The following is a 19,317-nucleotide window of genomic DNA, read 5'->3' on the forward strand; positions in this document are numbered from 1 at the left end:
TGGGGCGTGAGAAAGCGACGAGACAAAAGTGTCGTCACCACCAGCGAACTAAATGCTTGCTCTATTTACCAAACTCGTCTATTTTTCTGTTTCTTGGAAAATACCTAAACAAACTCATTTCATTAGAGCTTTATAAAATTGGCTGCTAAGATAATACAAAATAGATTATTAGTGAAGTTAATATGATTGGTTTGATAGATGTTTCTTGTTTCTTCTGCCAGGGAAAAATGTCACTAGTGGAAACACTGGACTGTCTTAATGCGTGAAACAATCTGTGACCAATCTGCAGTGAGCAATGGGAAGGGCTGCACTGGCCATCTGGCATAGCCGGCATTTTCACTGTGGGCCAGCAGGTTTGTGAACTGGTGGAATTTTTTGTGGGGGACCCCAAAGTCCAGGGCTGATCCCAGTGCAGCCCTGCCAATAGGTTAATAAACACTCAACAAAACAAGCACACAGGCCTCTGACAACTGAAGTATAGCAAAGACTCCCTGCAACAGACAGCTTTGCCTTTATGGAGAACGGCAAGCCATTTGCGAGTGTACAATTAATTGTGTCAGCAGAATTTTTAAATGAAGTCTAGCCAAAGTATTTAAATTGAAAAGTTTGAAGCATGTTTAACCCAGCTTTTTAAATACAAGGTTAAAATTTCAAGAACATCAGGTCATCATGGTAATCACTCATAGTAATTAAACTTTTCAACAACACTCTGCATATTACTACATTTTATCCAAGTAGTGCACCAAGTCCGATGAGTACAACTGAATTGTTGCTGCGATCAACACAACTTCTCCTGACAGAGGGCAGTAAACATTATTTTTCACATTCAGTGCTTTAGAATTAGTTGCATGTGATCTGACTTACTTTGCTCTGTGATGAGGGGGTGATGGCAAAGCGAGAGCTTGAGGCTGGGGCTTTGCTCGGAAGCTCCACATCACTGTCACTGCTTTCACCACTAGGGGTGCTGTGATGCTCTGGAGGTGAAGATTGGTTGTCCGCTGCAGTTACCTGTGAGACCACCGACCAATCCGTGTGCTCGGATTGCAAAATCTCCGCAGGAAGCTGCGACAAGTCCGAATGGTGACACACCTCGTTGGTAGAAGTATGATACAGGCTAGACTGGATGCTGTCAAACACAGTTGTGGAGATGGACGTGGGGGTTAAGAGATTCTGGGAAGCTTCATGGGTATTTTCTGTGGGTACTTCGATCTCAGCTAAAGCCTCTTCATAAGAGATGTGAGAGTGTATGAGAGGAAAGGAGGTGGACAAGCAGGGCTTCATCTGTACATGTTCAATGACAGGGGCGGCCAGAGTGTCAGACGCAAACGAGGACGGCTCGCTGTTAGCAGGATCGGTGTCAATCAGCTTCTCACAAGCGACTGCGGATACAGGAACAGAGCCTGTGCATGTAACGGTTTGGGAAAGGCACTCTACAGACACCATACCGGCCCCACTGGCAGGGCTGCCGAGCTCTGTGGAGGTGCTGTGGGCTGCTTCCACATTCTGTAACCCCCCACCTAGAACAATAGGTGAATGTTTGAGAAGAGAGGTGTCATCCAAATTCAAGATAAAGAGCTTGGAATCAACAAGACCAGAGGAAGAGGAACCACCTAAAACGCAAACTTCAGTTTTGACTTCCTCTCCTTGAAAAACAGCTTCATCATCCACTTTCTCTTGTAACGTCTCGACTTTGGACGTGACCATAGATGGGAGAGTCAGGCAGGAGTGATAATCAGAAGCCTGCTTTTCAAGTGTGGATATCAAGCAGATGTCATCTGAAAACACCTCACTTTGCACAGTTAACTCAGGTCCCTCTCTGATCATCAGATCTTCTGGATGAAAAACAGAAGGTGAACCGCCCTCCTCACTGATGCAAAAGGCTTCTCCAGGCAGGTGTACAGGTGAACATTTAGCAGACATTTCATGTCCAATTGAATAAATTGGTGTGTTAGCAGGATTTTCATCTGTTATTTGAGCCTCACTCTTGCTGTCCTCATTGACTAAGGGAGAGCTAGCCTGTTTAAGCTCAGGAATGGCAGCTGAAGTCAGTGTTTTGCCTGTGCAGTATGCGGCACCTCTGTGGCCCTCTGTACTCGATTCTGTCTCTTCTGCATCAAGGCCACTGCCTTTTTCTCTTTGCCCCAACAGAATTTCTAAGCTATCTTCTTTGGTCTCCATCTTGGTCATCTGTAAATCTTTCCTGGACGGAGTCCACATTTCTTGAACCAGGGAAGTCTGAAACACACAACACTGCCTTTAGTACTTTGGCATTCAGGTTAACATCAGGAACTAAACAATTTAACACAAATTTAAGCATTAAAGGCAAGAAAATAAATCACCTTTGGATATACTTCTGTTTTGGGTATGCTTTGCTCCTGCAGAACCCTGGAGTTACTGCTGCTGGATAAAAGGGGTGATGGTAAATGGTTTTCAAGTTCTTTCCCAGTCGATCTTTCCTCTGAGGTTACAGAAGGTTCTTTCAAATTCTCTGTATAGATAGAGGGAAATGTGTGTGTCTGGCTATCATAGTCGTTTTCACCTCTGATTACCACCTCGGAATCTACCTCTTCGTCTCTCTCTTTCCGGCCATAACTAATACTCTCGAATCCTGATTTCTGCACAGCCTGATCACATATGGACTGATTGGGACTGACAAGATCAGTGTGGAAATCTTTGTCTAGAAGGAGATTCAGATTTGCTGCCCCTTCAGCGCAAATTCCGGTTTCATTAGCCCTCAACGAACACTCTGGTGTTTCACTGGAATCCACAGGCTTGGGCATCAAGCAGCTCTGAGCAACCTCTTGCTCTGCAAATTCCAACCCTGACTTGTCGACTGCAGTAGGTTCTCTCTGGACCAAACTGTCCAGAGTGCTGTGAGGAAGGCTGACGGGAAGACCTGATTTACTCTGTGAAGTGGGGGTGCTTTGCAAGCCAAGACCTGGTTTGAGGTTTTCATGAGGGTGTGTCTCTGTGTCAATATCCTCGTCTGCTTGGCTCTTTTCCAAATGCACTTTGCTGTGGTAGCAGTAACTTTTCTGGGGACTGACTCCTGTGTCAGCTGCATTATGGGACACTGGGTTTCCATCCCCAGTAAGATTATATTCCGCAGTCCAGCATTTGCCTGTCGGTTGAGGAGAATGAGTCCCATCTGTACAGGACCCCCCAGGTACAGCAGACAGCTCAGGGCTGAGGGAATATTCTCCAAGGGGCCACTTATTTCCACAGGATATTGACTTCTCACTTTCACTCTCCACTGTTGCTGGAGCAGTCTGCTCCTCTGCTTCCTGGTTTCTGTGAGCACACTGGCTATGTTGCTCTGTGTTCTGCAATTCCCACTTGGATGCTTGATCAAGCTCTTTTTCGGTGACCTGTCTGTTGATGTCAGAGTCCAGAAAATTTGGACCAGAGACCTTTGTTGCCGTGCTCTCGGGTGAGAGTTGGCTAGTCTGCTGCGTCTTATCCTGTCCAGGTGCCTGGGACTTGCCCATGTCCACAGTTTCTGAATGGTCTGTACTGAAACCAGAAGTGGCCAATAAAGGGGCGCCGGCAGAGTCAGAGAGGCTGAGATCACACAAGCCCCCTTTGTCTGAAGGCTCCAGCTCCAGTTCCTCTCGGTTCGCGGTGTCCACTCGAGGGTCCCATCCTGCTGTCTCAAGAAGCTGTAATGGTGCCTCAGCCCCTTCTCGACTGACTCTCGCTGTGTCGGTCCGCCTGTCTGTGTGGTCGACTGGACCCATGTTAGTGTCTCCCCGGGGGATGCCTGGCATAGCATGCGCATTAAATGCCCACGAATCTGCAGGTCTGTCTGAAGCAGGCTGTCTAGTCTGAACATCTGCAAGGTTTTGGCAGTCCGTGAGCTCAGAGTCAGCCAGTCTTTTCTGGATACTGTCAGTTTGAGAATCCAAAATGGGCCCTTGTGCACCACTGTCCATGGTGCTGCCGTTGGGTTGATCAGCGAGCTGGCTGGCTGGGGCGTGCGTGCTTGTTTTCTGCTGAGGCGCAGTGCTGGCTGATGGGGTGTGGAGGGCAGCTGCGGCCGGCTGCAGGGCATGCTGGGGTGGCCCGGCCACATTCTGGGCAGCCAGTGGAGCGCCACCCAGCACAGCCACAGCTGGGGGGGGAGGCAACGGGACAGCCTCTTCCCCAAAACTCCCGTCTTTGGTCCTACTTCCACAACACACTGCACCTAAGGGAGACATCAAACTGGTTAGACAGAGACAACTGGGCAAAACCAGACTTAGTCTGGTAGAAATTCGCAGACCCAGGATGAGAAATTAAACTGGGTCCGCTTACCATTCCACAAAACCAACCAAAAAAAGCGAATCCATCCCTTTTGGGGTTGGTGCACTTCTGCAACATTAAATATACTTTGACATCTTGCAGGACAAAAGTAGTTAAGAGCAGAAATGAGCAGAGCAGATGAGAACACAGGCAAACAGTCGATACTTTGACCACACAGAGTCACCCACACACAGTAGAAAACGCAGCATCTGACAGAAGCCTTCTAGTTCACACTACGGCAGCACCTCATTAGCATGCCCTTCAGAGCCCCTGCTCTTACATGTGGGCTTCCTCTGACATGCAAAGTCGGGTACAAGCCACCAACTATCTGTCTTACGGCAACCCGTCACAAAACATACGATTGACTAGTTACCTCGGCTCCCAAGTGTGGCATCACAAATGGGTTATTGACAGCTTAAATAAATGACCTTGATTCATTTCAACACACTGTACCCATAGGAACACTGAGACCCCCTTAGGTGCATACAGACTTCTTGGGTCAATCCTGACAATCACACAGGGCCTGTTTTAAAGGTCTGCCCTGCTGCTGGGAGGGGCATTAAAAATATGAATCAAGCGCATCAAATAAGCCCCCCCCCCCCCCACGGAGTACATACAATACTTGGGAGTCAGTAACGAGTTAGAATAGGAGCTGCCACCGTTCTCACCTGACTGTGGTGTTGGACCAGGGTCAATGCTTTCCACTTCCAGGATGGTGAGTTAAAGGACCTCTGCTTCTGCAAAAGGAGAAGAATTTGGCATGTTATAAGACCTCTATGAAAATCTATTTGATTCTTAAAGCAAGCTTACATATGTTTAACCTACATCACAAAGGTTCAATTCCTAGCTTTCCAATGAAGCTGAAACAGAGGAGATTTCAAAGTGTGTGTGTGCGCATCCACATGCATTTTTTCTCCATGAAGCATATTCAAACAATGTTTTTGTACAATCATCGATTCATCACAACAAGTATGCAGTCCAGGTTACCATTAAATATCCGATTTATAATGGGTATTTCATATTTTGTCAAACTGGTATAAAAGTGCCATGTGGCCATATTGCTAAAAAGCAATATGAATTCTGAACAAAGAGCCAATGAATGACATGCTGCGATTAGTAGAAAAAGTAATTACTTCCAGGAAAATATGCCTGCAAAACTCTGGAAGCAAATTGGCACTTTAGCGCACAACACAAAATTAACACAAACCAAAGGCTTTCATATGCATGACATAAACACATTCATGTACAGCAAAGTTTTGCTTGTTTTATATATGTATATACACACATATATATACACACACAACACATATACATATACACATACATATATATACATGTCTCTCACAGACACACACACATATCAGTGACCAAATGCCTCATTGTGATTACACAGCAGCCTTAGGCCACCTGCACCTGTAGAAAATAATGCATAAGACGCGTTTCTTTACCCGCATTCTACAAAACTGAATTAACTTTTTTTTTTTGCATAGTTATGGAACCATGAATGCTACTTATGAAGAGCTATAGCCAATTGAGCAACTTCCACTTTTCACATGGACATGTCCCTTTAAATTTAAAGTTCCCCTTTCTCAGCACTAGTAAATTCATTCATATTAAAGTGTAACACAAAATTGGACACATAATAGCATATTCTCTCTCTTACTTACACACACACATCTAGTGGAGGGCAATACAACAGTTTGCCAAGATCAATTGCAACTGGACCAATGATAAGCATTTTGATACATGATGCAGCACGACATTCACTTTTATTTAGCAGATGTTTTTGTCCAAAGCAACTTACCAGCAAGGCAAATAGCACATTATAAACATACATACATTGAGAAGGTATGAATATGGCTAGACAGATTCCAATAAAAAGTTACGAGTTACTTGACATCATCATAACAAAAGAACAAACCAACAAGCACCTGTCACGCGATGCCTGCATGTTTGGAAGCCACAACCACACAACAAAAAGCAATGTGAAACAAAGCAATTTTATCCTGAATAACATCTCAATGCCACCTATATCTCGCACTTCTTTAGCCAAGGGTAAGCAGATATCTCATCCTTCCCCCAAGCAACTGAATAAACAGAGTTTGAATCGCAGCCTCCCTGAAACTGGGTAGTTTCTTGATGATTTTTAAAATCATACTGCATATTTCATCAAGCATTGTAAATCCAAAAAATAGAGTACAAAAGTGTGTTATGCTGTCTCAAACTAAGATCAAACACAAAACAAGGATACAAGGAAATATAGGCACATGAACAAGGACACCTTTCCTTCACTACTGTGAAAAACTGGCCATCTATGCTAATGGTTTGTATCTCCCAGCTACCAGAAATATTTCCGCCGTGACCTGAAGATTTCACTGAAATACAGGCAAAATGGTGAAAGAGAAGGATCTGAATAAATACGGGATCTGGATACTTTGCACATCTTCATACATTTTTCAATAAGAAAATTAAAACATCAGGAACTTCTTGAGAAACAATGTTTGAAAGGATGGATGAAAGTTTCCTTCAATCTTCTTGGTCTCCAAATGTTACTGAACAACATGAGGTAAAGAGGGACTTTGTTTGGAAAGCTAGTTGTAGAGCTGGGGGGTGTTCCACAAAGTAGAATTTCTCAGTTAGCTGGGTTAACTAGAAGTCAGGACCGTCCAATAAGAATGCTACTTACTTAAACTCTTATTGGACGATACTGACTTCTAGTTTAAGTTAACCCAGCCAACTAAAGAATTCTAATTTGTGGAACACCCCCCTGAAGGACGCACAAATGCTGTGTGTGGAACTCCACAGTAACTGAGATTAAAGTCAGGAACTTGCACTGCTGTACGTTAACATTCTGCTCTATAAAAAAAAGATTCCTTAATTCAATGCATTCCTTTAATCCCTGCAATAAAACTATTACCCTCTGGGGTCTAGGGAACACATTTTCACTGACTGGGGCATGGTCACGCATTTCATTCAATATCATAAACTTAATTCATGGCAAATAAATTCTCTTATATATTTGTTTTGGCATTAAAACTCATCTTAATCTTAGTGTACTTTGTAAATATGTCAGATTAATGTGAAGTTTGTAATTTGACAAAGTATAGACATTGCAAAACGCAGTTTGGAACACTTGCAGAAACATTATAAAAGTACATAGTAAGCAATGGTGGAAGTTTGTTTTGATCCCAGATATCTGATCACCAAAGTCTTAGCTACATGAAGATGACTAAATTGTGTAGTTGCAACATTCAATTGGACAAATATATTAAGAATTAAGAAAAAATAAGAAAATCCTATATATGTAGCAACTTTCATGTGTATGCATGAGCCATTCACACCTGGCCACATCCCTCCCACCTTTTATGGTGCCGATGGGGATGTATCTGGGTCGCGTTTCACCGTTGCGTTGTTCATCAAATTACCACACGAATGCGATTTGAATACGCGGAAATGTGGCTATTTAAAATGCGAATAGCGATCTTCAGGTGAGGGTGGCACTACACGCCCCCAATACAGGTAAAACAAAGAAAGGTGACATGGTTTACTTTTTTGCTAATTTAACGTAATTTTAAAAACTTTAATACGTCCAACAATGGACGTTTTGAAAAGGAGACAGATTACTGATTGTCAGCATTTTTTTCATGCTTCTATAATAAAAGATTTCAGCGAGTTATGAACTGAAATACACGAGAAAGATACGCGGCATCGCCGACGATGCCGTCAACAGCAGAGGGTTAAATGTATTGATGTACTAAAACCCAAACAGGTTAACCTTGCCAAAACATTTTTTTCTGGGAAGATTTTGCTTCACTCAATCTAATGTGTCCCATCAGATTAACATTTCAGAATCACTGCATTCATATTAATATCTTTATGTGGCCAAATACCTGACTTACACAAGTGTCAAGTGGATAAGTTACATTTTGGTTCCAGGTAAGTAATACTAAACTAATACGAAAATAAACACCCTTCATGGACATATGAAAGGTGTGTAGACATAGTGCTTACTAATTTACTCAAACACGGGTATACATTATTAAAACCATAAGATGTCATACAGATTTTCAATGTTTAATAAATACCTATTTTAAAAGTTTTTGAACCCACTTAATGTACTTGTTAATGCTTTCCACAAACATTGCATTCAATACACAAACCTAATCATAATCAATTCTGCAGCCAAATTAAAGTAAAGTTCTTTCTAGAAACCTGAAGCATTTTTAAAATGTTCTAAACCTATCCAAAGCAATGATGCGTAAATGCATTCCTATAAAGTATAACTGGCTCCAATTTCTGAATCTAGACAACATCTGATTAACACATATTTGGTTTAATTATGACCCGATTATTTTTGTGATTCATATACCATCTAATAGTATATCATAATTAAATTAACTGAAGGAAAGAACAATTTCCATCATAAACACACAGGGACACACAGAGGGCCCTACAAGCAATCTAGATACACTAATGAGACAGCAGGAGCAACAGAAAATGCCCAGAGCTGGGGCCTATACAACGAAGCTGGGTTACTGGCTTATCGGGGTAACTTGCCGGATTTGTCTGGGCAAAATGTAAGTGAACGAATATGAAGTCCATTTAAACTGCGGTACCTTAAATCTGACAAAGTACCCCGATAAGCCAGTAACCCCACTTCGCAGTACAGGCCACAGCCCTTCATAACACTGAGATTCTGCATTCAAACCCTCATCCCTGGGGCCGTGAAGCAATGGTGCCCCCAAAGGGCAATTGTTTGAACGGCCTTATTCTTGCACACCTGGGGCTCTGCCTTAACACCCATGCAAAAGTGGTTTTGATGCATGTACAACTACTACAAATTTTCTTAAAAGCTTAAAATTCATTAACCTTTTCTGGCATGTTCTTTGTAAACTATATTGGTAAATATAAAGCAAGTAAAAGTTTTTAAAATTATCAGCAAAAACATTCAATCTATGTGCAGGTAAACTGACAATATCAGGGCAAGTCTTTACAATTACAGAGCATGACAACCTGTGATCACAAGCACCAGCTGAGCAGTTAGAGGTTGCTAACAATGAAACTAAAATGAAGTATAGGAGCAGACTTGTACATCATTCATATCAAGCATATCTGGTCACACTGCAGAGATACGGACAGTAGAAAGATTTCAATTACAGTGACTTAACCCAACAAGCAAAAGACCATAAAAGGATGGAGGGAGGGTGGATATTTCATTTAGAGGAAATCGGAATGGGTTTCTCCATTTATTGGAATAACACAAAAAACATTAACAAAGGAAAAGGTTATTCCACAATTAACCACTAATATACCAACTATGAACACTATGTTAAATGACATCTACCAATAAGAAACAGCATCCATCACAACAGCAGAACATTCTCATAAACAAAACAAATGACAGCATATCCAGAAGCTGTTCGCAAAACCATCTAATTTCACACAGAATCTAAAGACTCTGACGGCTACAAAACATTCATGGAAGTAGAATTAAACCAACATTGCTCTGCAAAAACAAAAAAGCTACTGTGTGTGGAGGCCATGCAGCAGAGCTCACCTTCAGCATCCAGCAACCTCACACAGGCCCTGAGAGAAGCACCAGTGCCACATTCACATGTTATTTATCCCTGTTGTGCTGCTCTACATCTGACCTGTCACTTCTCTCTGCATGCTGAAAAAGATCCGCAAGCCCAGTGTTTCGCATCTGCTGGTCTACACATAACTAGTTACATGTTCATTGGTGTATATACATTTATGTATATATAAATATGCATACAGCAGCTAAACCCCAGGGGCTTTCCCAGATGTGTTGAACCAGGCCATAGGACAGTTAGTTATTTTTCTAATGAAAATGTTTTTTTTTTTTTTAATAAAAATTCACTGGTGTTTATCAAAAAGTACACCGATGCAGTTGTGTGAGACAGCAAGCAATCAGGTTTAAACTTATGGTGACCAAGTTATTTTAACCAGTGTTGTACTTAATAGGCTTCAATATTAAGACTTTTCCATTTGTGTTGCTCTTGCTTTTCATTGAATATTGAGTACTTAAATGTGAATTCATCTGGTCAACACTGAAAAATAAATTCTTAGTGCTACATCCATTACATATGAAAAATAACCTATAGGAATGATGTAATCTGTCATTGCTTGAATATGCACAGTACTTACAGCAAAACTGCATTCTGAACTGACCTGAACAATATTCCATAATAGTTCTGAATGAAGCATATACAGAAATCCCAAAGGGCTGTGTCACGTTAAGAGCAAAATGTGGAGACACACGATGACAACCCTAACATGCAATTAAGGCACTCTTCAAATGTCTTCCACTGATCAAGCCGAGAGCCCACCCCAAAATGAGTACAACTCGGGCTTCTATATTACCATAAAGCATGCACCAGTCATTGTTTCTCATAGTTACGGTATATTTTCCTCAAATAGGGAAATAAAAGGAATCGGTGATGCTGAGATCAGCCCTCCTACAGGCACCCTGAGATGACAGCGAGCCCACACACTCCCTACTTCAGAGTGGAAGGACACCAGGCAGGAAGGGGCACGCCGCAATTCACGCAGCCCTTTACACACCGTAAATAATGGACCACAGGCGTACATTACAGGCCAGTCTGCGCTTTCCCCGCTAACACCTGCTAGTAAAAAGGAAACAGAAAGTCCGCCGATTGATGCCATTAACTTTAACAAAGGGGGCCACAATGCCTCTCCATAAGGCGATACAGCGGCGCCTTTTCCCCATTCACCCCATGCATTCCGTATGAAACGCAATAACGGAGTTGTTCATCAGTATTGATTAATTTTATAACAATGCGGTGGCTCACGAACAAGCGTAACGACAGAGCAGGGCATGGCTATCGTCAAAGGCTGTGCAGTCGCATCCTCACCTCGGCCGCAGTCGTAAATCCGAGCTTCGAATCACGCCGCAGGCCGGTAACCAACTCGGCGTGGGCCAGACAGCTTTTCCGCGTAAATACAGCAGAGCAGGTCGAGACGATAAGCCGATGCACCAGTAAGGGCAGCCCTCCCCCCGTTCACCTAAACACGTACATGTATCAATGGAGTTCGTCACCTCCCGGCCGCCCGCCGCAACACCTTCGGCCCCCGTCTCTCCGTGCCCGGTAAACCAGGATCGCCGGTAAAAGTTTCCGCGGCCGGACAATGAGCCGCGACGTTGCGCGCGGTGCGGCCGCCTGTACCGCCGTCCCCCCTGCGCGCGGCTCAGCTTATGTAACCCGCCGGCTCACTGAAGCTCATTTCTACGTGATTGATTCGCTTCGGCGCTGGCAGCGGATGGGCTGCATCTCCCATCTAGGCCTCCGCGGAAAGCGTGGGGCGATCGCCTTAAACCCGCTTTCCGACCGACCGGGTTAACCGGGAGCAAACCCCGGCGTGACGTCACGAAGCGGGGTCAAACGCGACCCAGTAAGAACCGGCACTGCCGCCGTTATGAAATTGCCTCTCGCCTCTACTTCGAACCAAGCATGTTAGTACACCAGAAACTGCAAAATAAAAACAACGACGAAAAATTATCAAAATCGCGTATTTTGTCGTTGGGTCGGCTGGGGTGACTAAGGAGGTTTAAGCGACACGGCAACGCTCCTGCAGAAATGACAGGAAAGTACATCAACGAGTGAAAGGTCCCGCTTTCGCAAAGTCATTGTCGGGGAAAAGCGCATCGTCTCAATTACACATTCATCGCCAATGCAATTTTTCACAATTTTACAAACGACATATCCAATACTGTAACGGACAGACAACGTGCATCACCGCACCACTGCTTCGGAGCCCCCCTGAACACCCCCCACCCTCCTCCCTCTCGCTCGTCTCCCGGTCGCTGCCGCCATCTTAACTTTTCTCCTACCTGAAATGTCCAACCAAATTTCTTTCACTAAAAAGTCGATGAAGAAGCCGTCATCCACCTGAAATCGCACTCAATCCGCAACGGGGCCACACAGATCTGTCTCTGGGTACCCAACGACATGCTCATGGGACCGTGGGAGCGTGAAAAAGTGCCGGATGAACGAGTGCGGGGTCTAGCTTACTGAATATAGCGGTTGTGGGGAGGAGACTTCAGACGGAGCGAAATGGTGGAAAAGCCGCAGATGACAAAGTGCTGACAACGAAACCTCGCGATATTTCCGCGAGCCCGCCACGGTGGACGTCTTTTCTCATGCTTTTGGCATGATGGGAACACTAGTCCATAAGACCGTAGTTCCCAGCCCGATGCCTAGTTAGTATATTACCTGTTAGTAAAAAAAACATAAATACTCCTGCAAGTACGCGTCCAAGTGCAATGGGCTTATAATAAACACGTGAACTATCTTCAGTACTATATCCATTGTGTATAATATTATTGCTAATCACCTAACATTGCACCTCGTTTTAGTTTTGTGTTTGTGTATGTGTGTATAATATATATAAAATGTGTATTTTTGTTTACTTGCTCCCTCGAATGGCCATATATTGGTCTCCAACATCTTTGTGTATCTGTGGTACAAAAATTACTTTACAGATAAATTGCAAGGTGACAGCAAAAGAACATTAGTTGTGAAAAAGTGCATAATTTCAGACAATAAACAGATACGCTGGAAGAAAAAGGCTATGATAATGCACACACTTTTTTGTTTATCAATCATTGCATTCATTCTAATTTTTTGAAAATAAAACTTTTTTATGAATATATAGCGAAGTTATTCTGAAGGAAGACACACCTTGAGGTGGAATTTCAGATATTTAATTGCACTCAAATTTCCATCTGGAGTTTTAAATGTGAGGTTCTGTAATCCCTTCCCCCAACAGGCCAGACCAGCATTTTTGATCTTTAAAGCAGATAGCACTGGACTTTTCACTTTGCACATACAGTTATTGTTTATTCTTTTTGTAATCTAATGATATTTTGTAATCAGTTGTAATTTTCAAATCTTCTCTGGCACTTTAAATAAAATAGGTAAAATAAAAGTAGGGGATATAATTAGATACTACGGGCCCCCTGGCAAAGTGTCACTCTGGGCCCCTAGATTTTGCTGACTGGGACCCAAAATTTATATCGTGAGGCCCCTATAAAGTGCTGGCCCCCCTGCCAGGGTATCCTTAACCATCCTACACTCCTGGATCTATATCTACGGAATGTGTGTGTGAATAGTGTGTGCGCCCTACAATTGGTTGGTGCCAACCCTGCATGGTGCCCATTGGGCTCTGGACCCCTGCAACCCTGCATAGGATAAAACAATATAGAAAAAATGAATGAAAAGTAAAAACCTCCTTTAGCATTTCTCATATTAGTGTGCTGACTTTTGCCAATACTCAGAATTGTGTTTCTTCCAAGCTGTTATAAGCACAGCACACTGTAGCAATCAGATCACTTCAGAGATTTAAGTCTACCAAATAACCCTGAAACAGGAGAAGATGCCTTCAGAAGCACAATAATGTATTCTGTGAGCCAACTCATTAACCCCTCCTCCTATCCAAACCTTACTCCTCCCACAACCCCTAACCTCTGCAACTTCTAGAATTAATGAATGGATTAAGTGGAAATGCAAATGCATGTTTTTTTTTTTTACCTGGATGCTCTTTCTACTCAAATGGTAAAAGCCTGTTTGCACTCCTTTTCATTTTGGGTCATGGATGACGGTCCACTAAGCAACTTTCAAGACAGAGTGAGCTTTATTTCAAACTCTGAGAAACAAAACCATGAAAGAGTTAAAAAAAAGGACAGTTACAAAATACAACAATGAGGGATGACTTAAACTAAACATGAGGTAATGCGGAGTGATCACACAGACACAGAATAGGGTTTCCAGCAGGGAATATCTTACATCAAATACACCCAATAGTCGACAAGGGTATGCTCAGTCGTGAAAATGTTTTATATTTAGTTCTTTATTAAGAAAAACCAAAATATCAATATTAATTCTTCTTTAAAATTATATATATAGATTAAGGTGATGTATTTGCATCACCTATGCAAAAACAAGAAACAAATTCACTAATTTAACACAGGAAATTAACAAAGATGCCAATTCCTACTGAAGAATAAGTTAGGACACCCTGTGCCCTAATAGCTAGTATGTCCCCTCTTTAGCTGAAACAACCTCAATGAGACGTTGCCTATAACCGTCTATCAGTCTCTGACATCAACAGAAGTTTTGCCCACTCTCCAATGCAGAATTCCATAAGCTAATGTTTGAAGGGTGTCTTGCATGCACTTCCACTTCAGCCCACAGCATCTTAACTTTGACTTGAGCACTCCGGAACTCTTCATTTATTTCTTCTAAGCCATTTTTTGGTAGATTTACTGGAATGTTTTGGGTCATTGTCATTTGCACTTCAGCTTCAACTTCTGGACAGATGTTTTCACATTGTCCTCAAGCACCCTCTGATATGATGAAGAATTCATAGTGGATTGTATGGTGAGCTGGCCAGGTTCTGCCGCAGCAAACCAGCCCCACACCATGATATTTCCACGCCCATGCTTCACAGTTGTTATGACGTTCTTTTGTTTCTTCCTTGCACACCTCCCACTTAAACCAAACTTGTACAGTCTCTTTCTGATGTTAGATGCATGTACCTTCACATCAACTGTGGCAAGAACTTCCTGTATGACCGGTGATAACATTTTAGGATTTTTGGAGACTTCTTTCAGCATCCGTCCTGGGTATGACGTTAATTTTACATACAGCCCTGTAAGGAGGTCCTCCAACTTACAGGGAAGTTTGGGGGTTGGTGGCAGGATTGGCACTCCAGCCACTGGAAAAAAACACACAGTGGTCCATTTGAACTAGTGTGATTTTCAGGTATCACATGCTGCACTCAAGTTCTCATCCCTGAGGTGGTTTGTCATGTGGTGGGTGCGGCAATGTGCTGTAATGAGGACATACTCCTTAGCTCTCTTTCAACATCTTGCCATCTGCTCTTAGGCTGAACTTGTTAGGACAGCCTGCCCTGGCCATGCTGGTAGTTGTTTTATATGTTCTCCACTTGTTAATTATTTTCCGGACAGTGGAATGGCTGATTCCAAACTCTCTTGAGATCTTTCTATATTCTTCCCAGATTCATATGCATCTACAATCTTCTTCCTGAAGGCATCAGAGAACTCTTTGGATCTCACCATGGTGATACCACTCATTTCAACAATGAAGAGCAAATAAAACTAAATGTCTATGGTTTAAATAAGACAGGCTCCACCAAAAAGCTCTGTAATGATGTTCTAATCATTTTCACCTGATATGGTGCACCTGAATGTAATTCTAGGAATTTTAAGCAGTGATGAATGTGCTGACCCCAACAATCTGAATTATTTTCATACAGTCTCAAATTTTCCATTCCTATTGTGCAAACAGATGAAGGAGGCATTGGAGCAAAACAAAAGTTTATTGAACTTGAGCAAACACTGGAAAAAAACAGAACCATGGGGGATCCAAGAAAGGAGGCTGGGAACAAGGGGAGGCACTAGCAACACACTGGAACAACATCAATGACAGGACTGGGAAGCACGTTTATATACAGCTAAGAAGGGAGCAAACAAGATGCAACTGGAGTGAGGAACACAAGGGCAGGAACAAGAGATAAGTCAAACAAGCTGGCTTGTTAGGGCCTCATTAGGGAGGAAACAGATGGGCAGGGTATGACAATTCCTCTAAAAATGCTTGGAAAAGCTCAGGTTTATTCTCTCCATACTGATAATCTTGTGTTCAAACAATCTCAGTCTGGGTTTAATCTATTTCATAGTACAGATATGATCATTCAACATCTGCAGTAAGCTACTGATGATGTTTTACCAAACAGTGATTGCCAGTGTGCTGTTCTATGCTGTGGTGGGATGGGGGGGGCATTACAACAAAGAAGAACAAACTGATCAAATGGGCCAGCTCTATGGTTGGCATGACATTGGACAACCTGGTAACAATGGCTGGAAAAAGGATGTTGAATAAGCTGCTGGTTATTTTGGAGGATGTCAGCCACCCCTTGCACACCACCATCAGCAAGCAGAGAAGTCTGTTCAGCAGCAGGCTACTTCTCCCCAAGTGCAGTACAAACAGATTAAAAAATAGACCTTCATTCCCCGTGCTATTGCTCTTTACAACTCCACTCTGGGCGGGAGGGAGACTAATTTTATTTGGTCATTTACCCATTACTCTGTGAGTCAGTCATCACAATGCATGATCATAATAGTATAACTAATTTATAATATCATGCATGGAGGCTCAGTAATCCCACTTAGTGTAGGGTTATACTAAGGCTTTTATTCATTTATTTATTTTTACTTTGACCCATTTATACAGCACAATAGGGAGTAGCTCCATTTTAATGTATGTCCTTATAGTCTTTTCTCTGTGTTTTTTCTGCCGTTTATGTTTATAGCACTGTGGTATGAAGCTACTGGAAATTACAATTTCCCTCTGGGATTATTAAAGTCTGTCTGTCTGTTTGTCTGTCTGTCTGTCTGTCACTCTAGTCCTCCAGCAACTTCATTGACTACCTGTTAGATGCCATATTTACTTTAAGATTCTGCTTCTCTCTTTCAAGACTCTACATAATCTTGCACCTCCATATCTTGCTGATCTCCTTCGCATCTGCCTACCCTATCACACCCTTAATTCTCCTTCCTGCTTCACTTTCACTGTACCTCCTATTCATCTGCCTGCTATGGGTTCAGAGCATTCAGCCGTGCCACTCCACACCTCCGGAACTCTCTCCCTCAACACATCTGTAATACAGATTTTTTTCCCTACCTAATTTACCTAATATTTCCTAATAATTGATTGCTACTATGTGTTTTGCCTGTTTATTGTGTTTTTATGTCTTGTTTCATTATGCTGTCTTTGTAAGGCTTCCCTGAATGTCTTGAATGGTGTCTATAAATGAAACGTGTGATAATAATAATAATAACAACAACAAACAACAACAATAATAATAATCTATATATATCTATAGCAACTATTGCTGCTCTTTTCATCCTTTTCTGCCACCTATTGCCGCTACTTCTATTCTCTGCCGGCACTTATTGCTGCTGTTTCTGTGCTCTGCTTCCACTTATCACCGCCGCTTCTTTGGTCAGCTGCCACCTATCGCTGCTGTTTCCATCCTCTCCTGCCACCTATCCCCCCTGTTTCTATCCTCTGCCACCACCTATCACTGTTGTTTCAATTTTTGGGTGATTTGTCTCAAAATTGATCAGGTCCTGTCCTTCACGCTTACAATGTGCCTGCAAATACTTTTTGAGTTGCCACAGTAACAAGATCAAGTATCTGAGGCTGTCCTTCTCTTTATTATTACAATGCAGTTCTGCTTTAATTTTGAGGCAATTTATCTTAGAATTTGGTAACTCTCATATCTTCACTATTATTTCATTTTATTCAGAATAAAAAAATTTTCAAAGTGTGTGAGCAGCCTTCAAAAATGTGTTAGCGCATTTTCAAAGCAGAAGTACTATTCTGAGAATAGTGCATAAGCAATCGAGACAAACTGTAAAAGCCCAGTGGCCTGTACTACGAAGCGGGGTTACTGCCTTATCGGGGTAACTTGTCGGATTTAAGGTACCACGGTTTAAATGTACTTCATATTCGTTCACTTACATTTTGCCCAGACTACCTTAAATCCGACAAGTTACCCCAATAAACCAGTAACCCTGCTTCGCAGTACAGGCCACAGCTTTGTCTGACTTGTCTTCAATGTAATCAAGTTCATTAGATCTGTGCCTGTTATTTCTTGTGCTGCCACTGACTGGGGCAAAGGCTAAGAAACAGAATTCAATATCCCCACAATCATTTTTTGCCGACAGGTATGAAGGTGCTACTTTAATTTTGATGTGATTCATCTCAGAATGCATTCACTTCTAGATCTTCACCCATTGTGTCTGAAAGGTTTGAAAAAATTTCATCAAATACTTTCAGAGTTACTGTAATCACAAGACCAAGTGACTTCTGCAGCCTTCATCTCCTTTCTTTGTTGCTACACAGTGCTGCTGCTTCATCCACATAGTATTTTTTGAAGTTTTTACAATTATTTACACACATTGTTTTAAACTAAGCTCATTTTCTCAACACTATACATACAAACTTCACTAACAACACAAAAGCAAATCTGACACCTCTTACAAAATGAAACACTGCAATCAAAACATAATTGTAAATGTAATTCAGTATCAAAATGGTATTTTAGTGTCAAAATTATACATGCACCATATGTGTATATTAATCAGAAAATATAACGTTGGGTCATGGATGACAGTCCACTAAGCAACTTTTAAGACAGAGTGAGCTTTAATTCAAACACTGAGAAACAAAACCATGAAAGAGTGAAAAAAAGGACAGTTACGAAATACAACAATGAGGGATGACTTAAACTAAACATGAGGTGATGCAGAGTGATCACACAGACACAGAACAGGGTTTCCAGCAGGGAATATCTTACATTAAATACACCCAATAGACGACAAGGGTATGCTCGGTTGTACTGTTTTATTTCATTTAGCATTATTTGTGTATAATTAAGGTTATTTTTGTTTTGACGTGTCCGGGGAAATAGCAGGACCAGGGACACGGAGAATCGGGAAATGGGATTTATTGAGGGAAAACAGCGGTATACGAGGCAACACAGGTAACGACATACTGACTTCAATGACAGGACGCGGACTGAAATACACAGGACTAATTGGAAATAACAGGAAACAGCTGGTGAGATCAGGATTTCACACAAGGTTAACGAGGGGGGCGTGGCACACGGGAAGATCAGACGAGTGGGGCATGACAGAACCCCCCCAAAGGCACGCACTCTGGGTGTGCACAAAGGGAGCGAAAGGACCAGACCGAGGACATGAGACCTGGAAAACAAGAGCAAAACATTAATGGGGTATCGGGAACAGGACAGACACACAGAACAGGCACAGGGGCAATAACCAAGACACCAACTGACAAATCACCGGGAATGCAGACAGGCACTGGGGCACCAAAAGGGGGGACCCGCAGGCAACCGACGAGTCGAAGTAGGGAACCCACAGGCGACTGAGGAGTTGAACCAGGGATC

The 19,317-nt window shown here is 42.5% G+C and overlaps 1 protein-coding gene across 5 annotated transcripts in view; it reads right to left on the reverse strand.

Annotated features, from left to right (window-relative positions):
- Positions 1 to 12,395, reverse strand: part of LOC125715369 (Snf2-related CREBBP activator protein) — a 48,398-nt gene extending 36,003 nt beyond the window's left edge. The window contains exons 1-4 of one of the 5 annotated variants that reach the window (XR_007384021.1): positions 12,155 to 12,363; positions 4,950 to 5,018; positions 2,340 to 4,186; positions 865 to 2,235 (exon numbers count right to left, since the gene is read on the reverse strand). Coding sequence is in view for 4 of the 5 variants with exons in the window: in XM_048986755.1 (XP_048842712.1) it covers positions 865 to 2,235; positions 2,340 to 3,932 (2,964 nt within the window). In the remaining variant the exon portion in view is untranslated. The other 4 variants (XM_048986755.1, XM_048986754.1, XM_048986757.1 and 1 more) reach the window with 4 other exon arrangements.
- Positions 12,396 to 19,317: the final 6,922 nt, after the last annotated feature.

The sequence above is a fragment of the Brienomyrus brachyistius genome, chromosome 20 (assembly GCF_023856365.1).
Source record: "Brienomyrus brachyistius isolate T26 chromosome 20, BBRACH_0.4, whole genome shotgun sequence".
NCBI lineage: Eukaryota > Metazoa > Chordata > Actinopteri > Osteoglossiformes > Mormyridae > Brienomyrus > Brienomyrus brachyistius.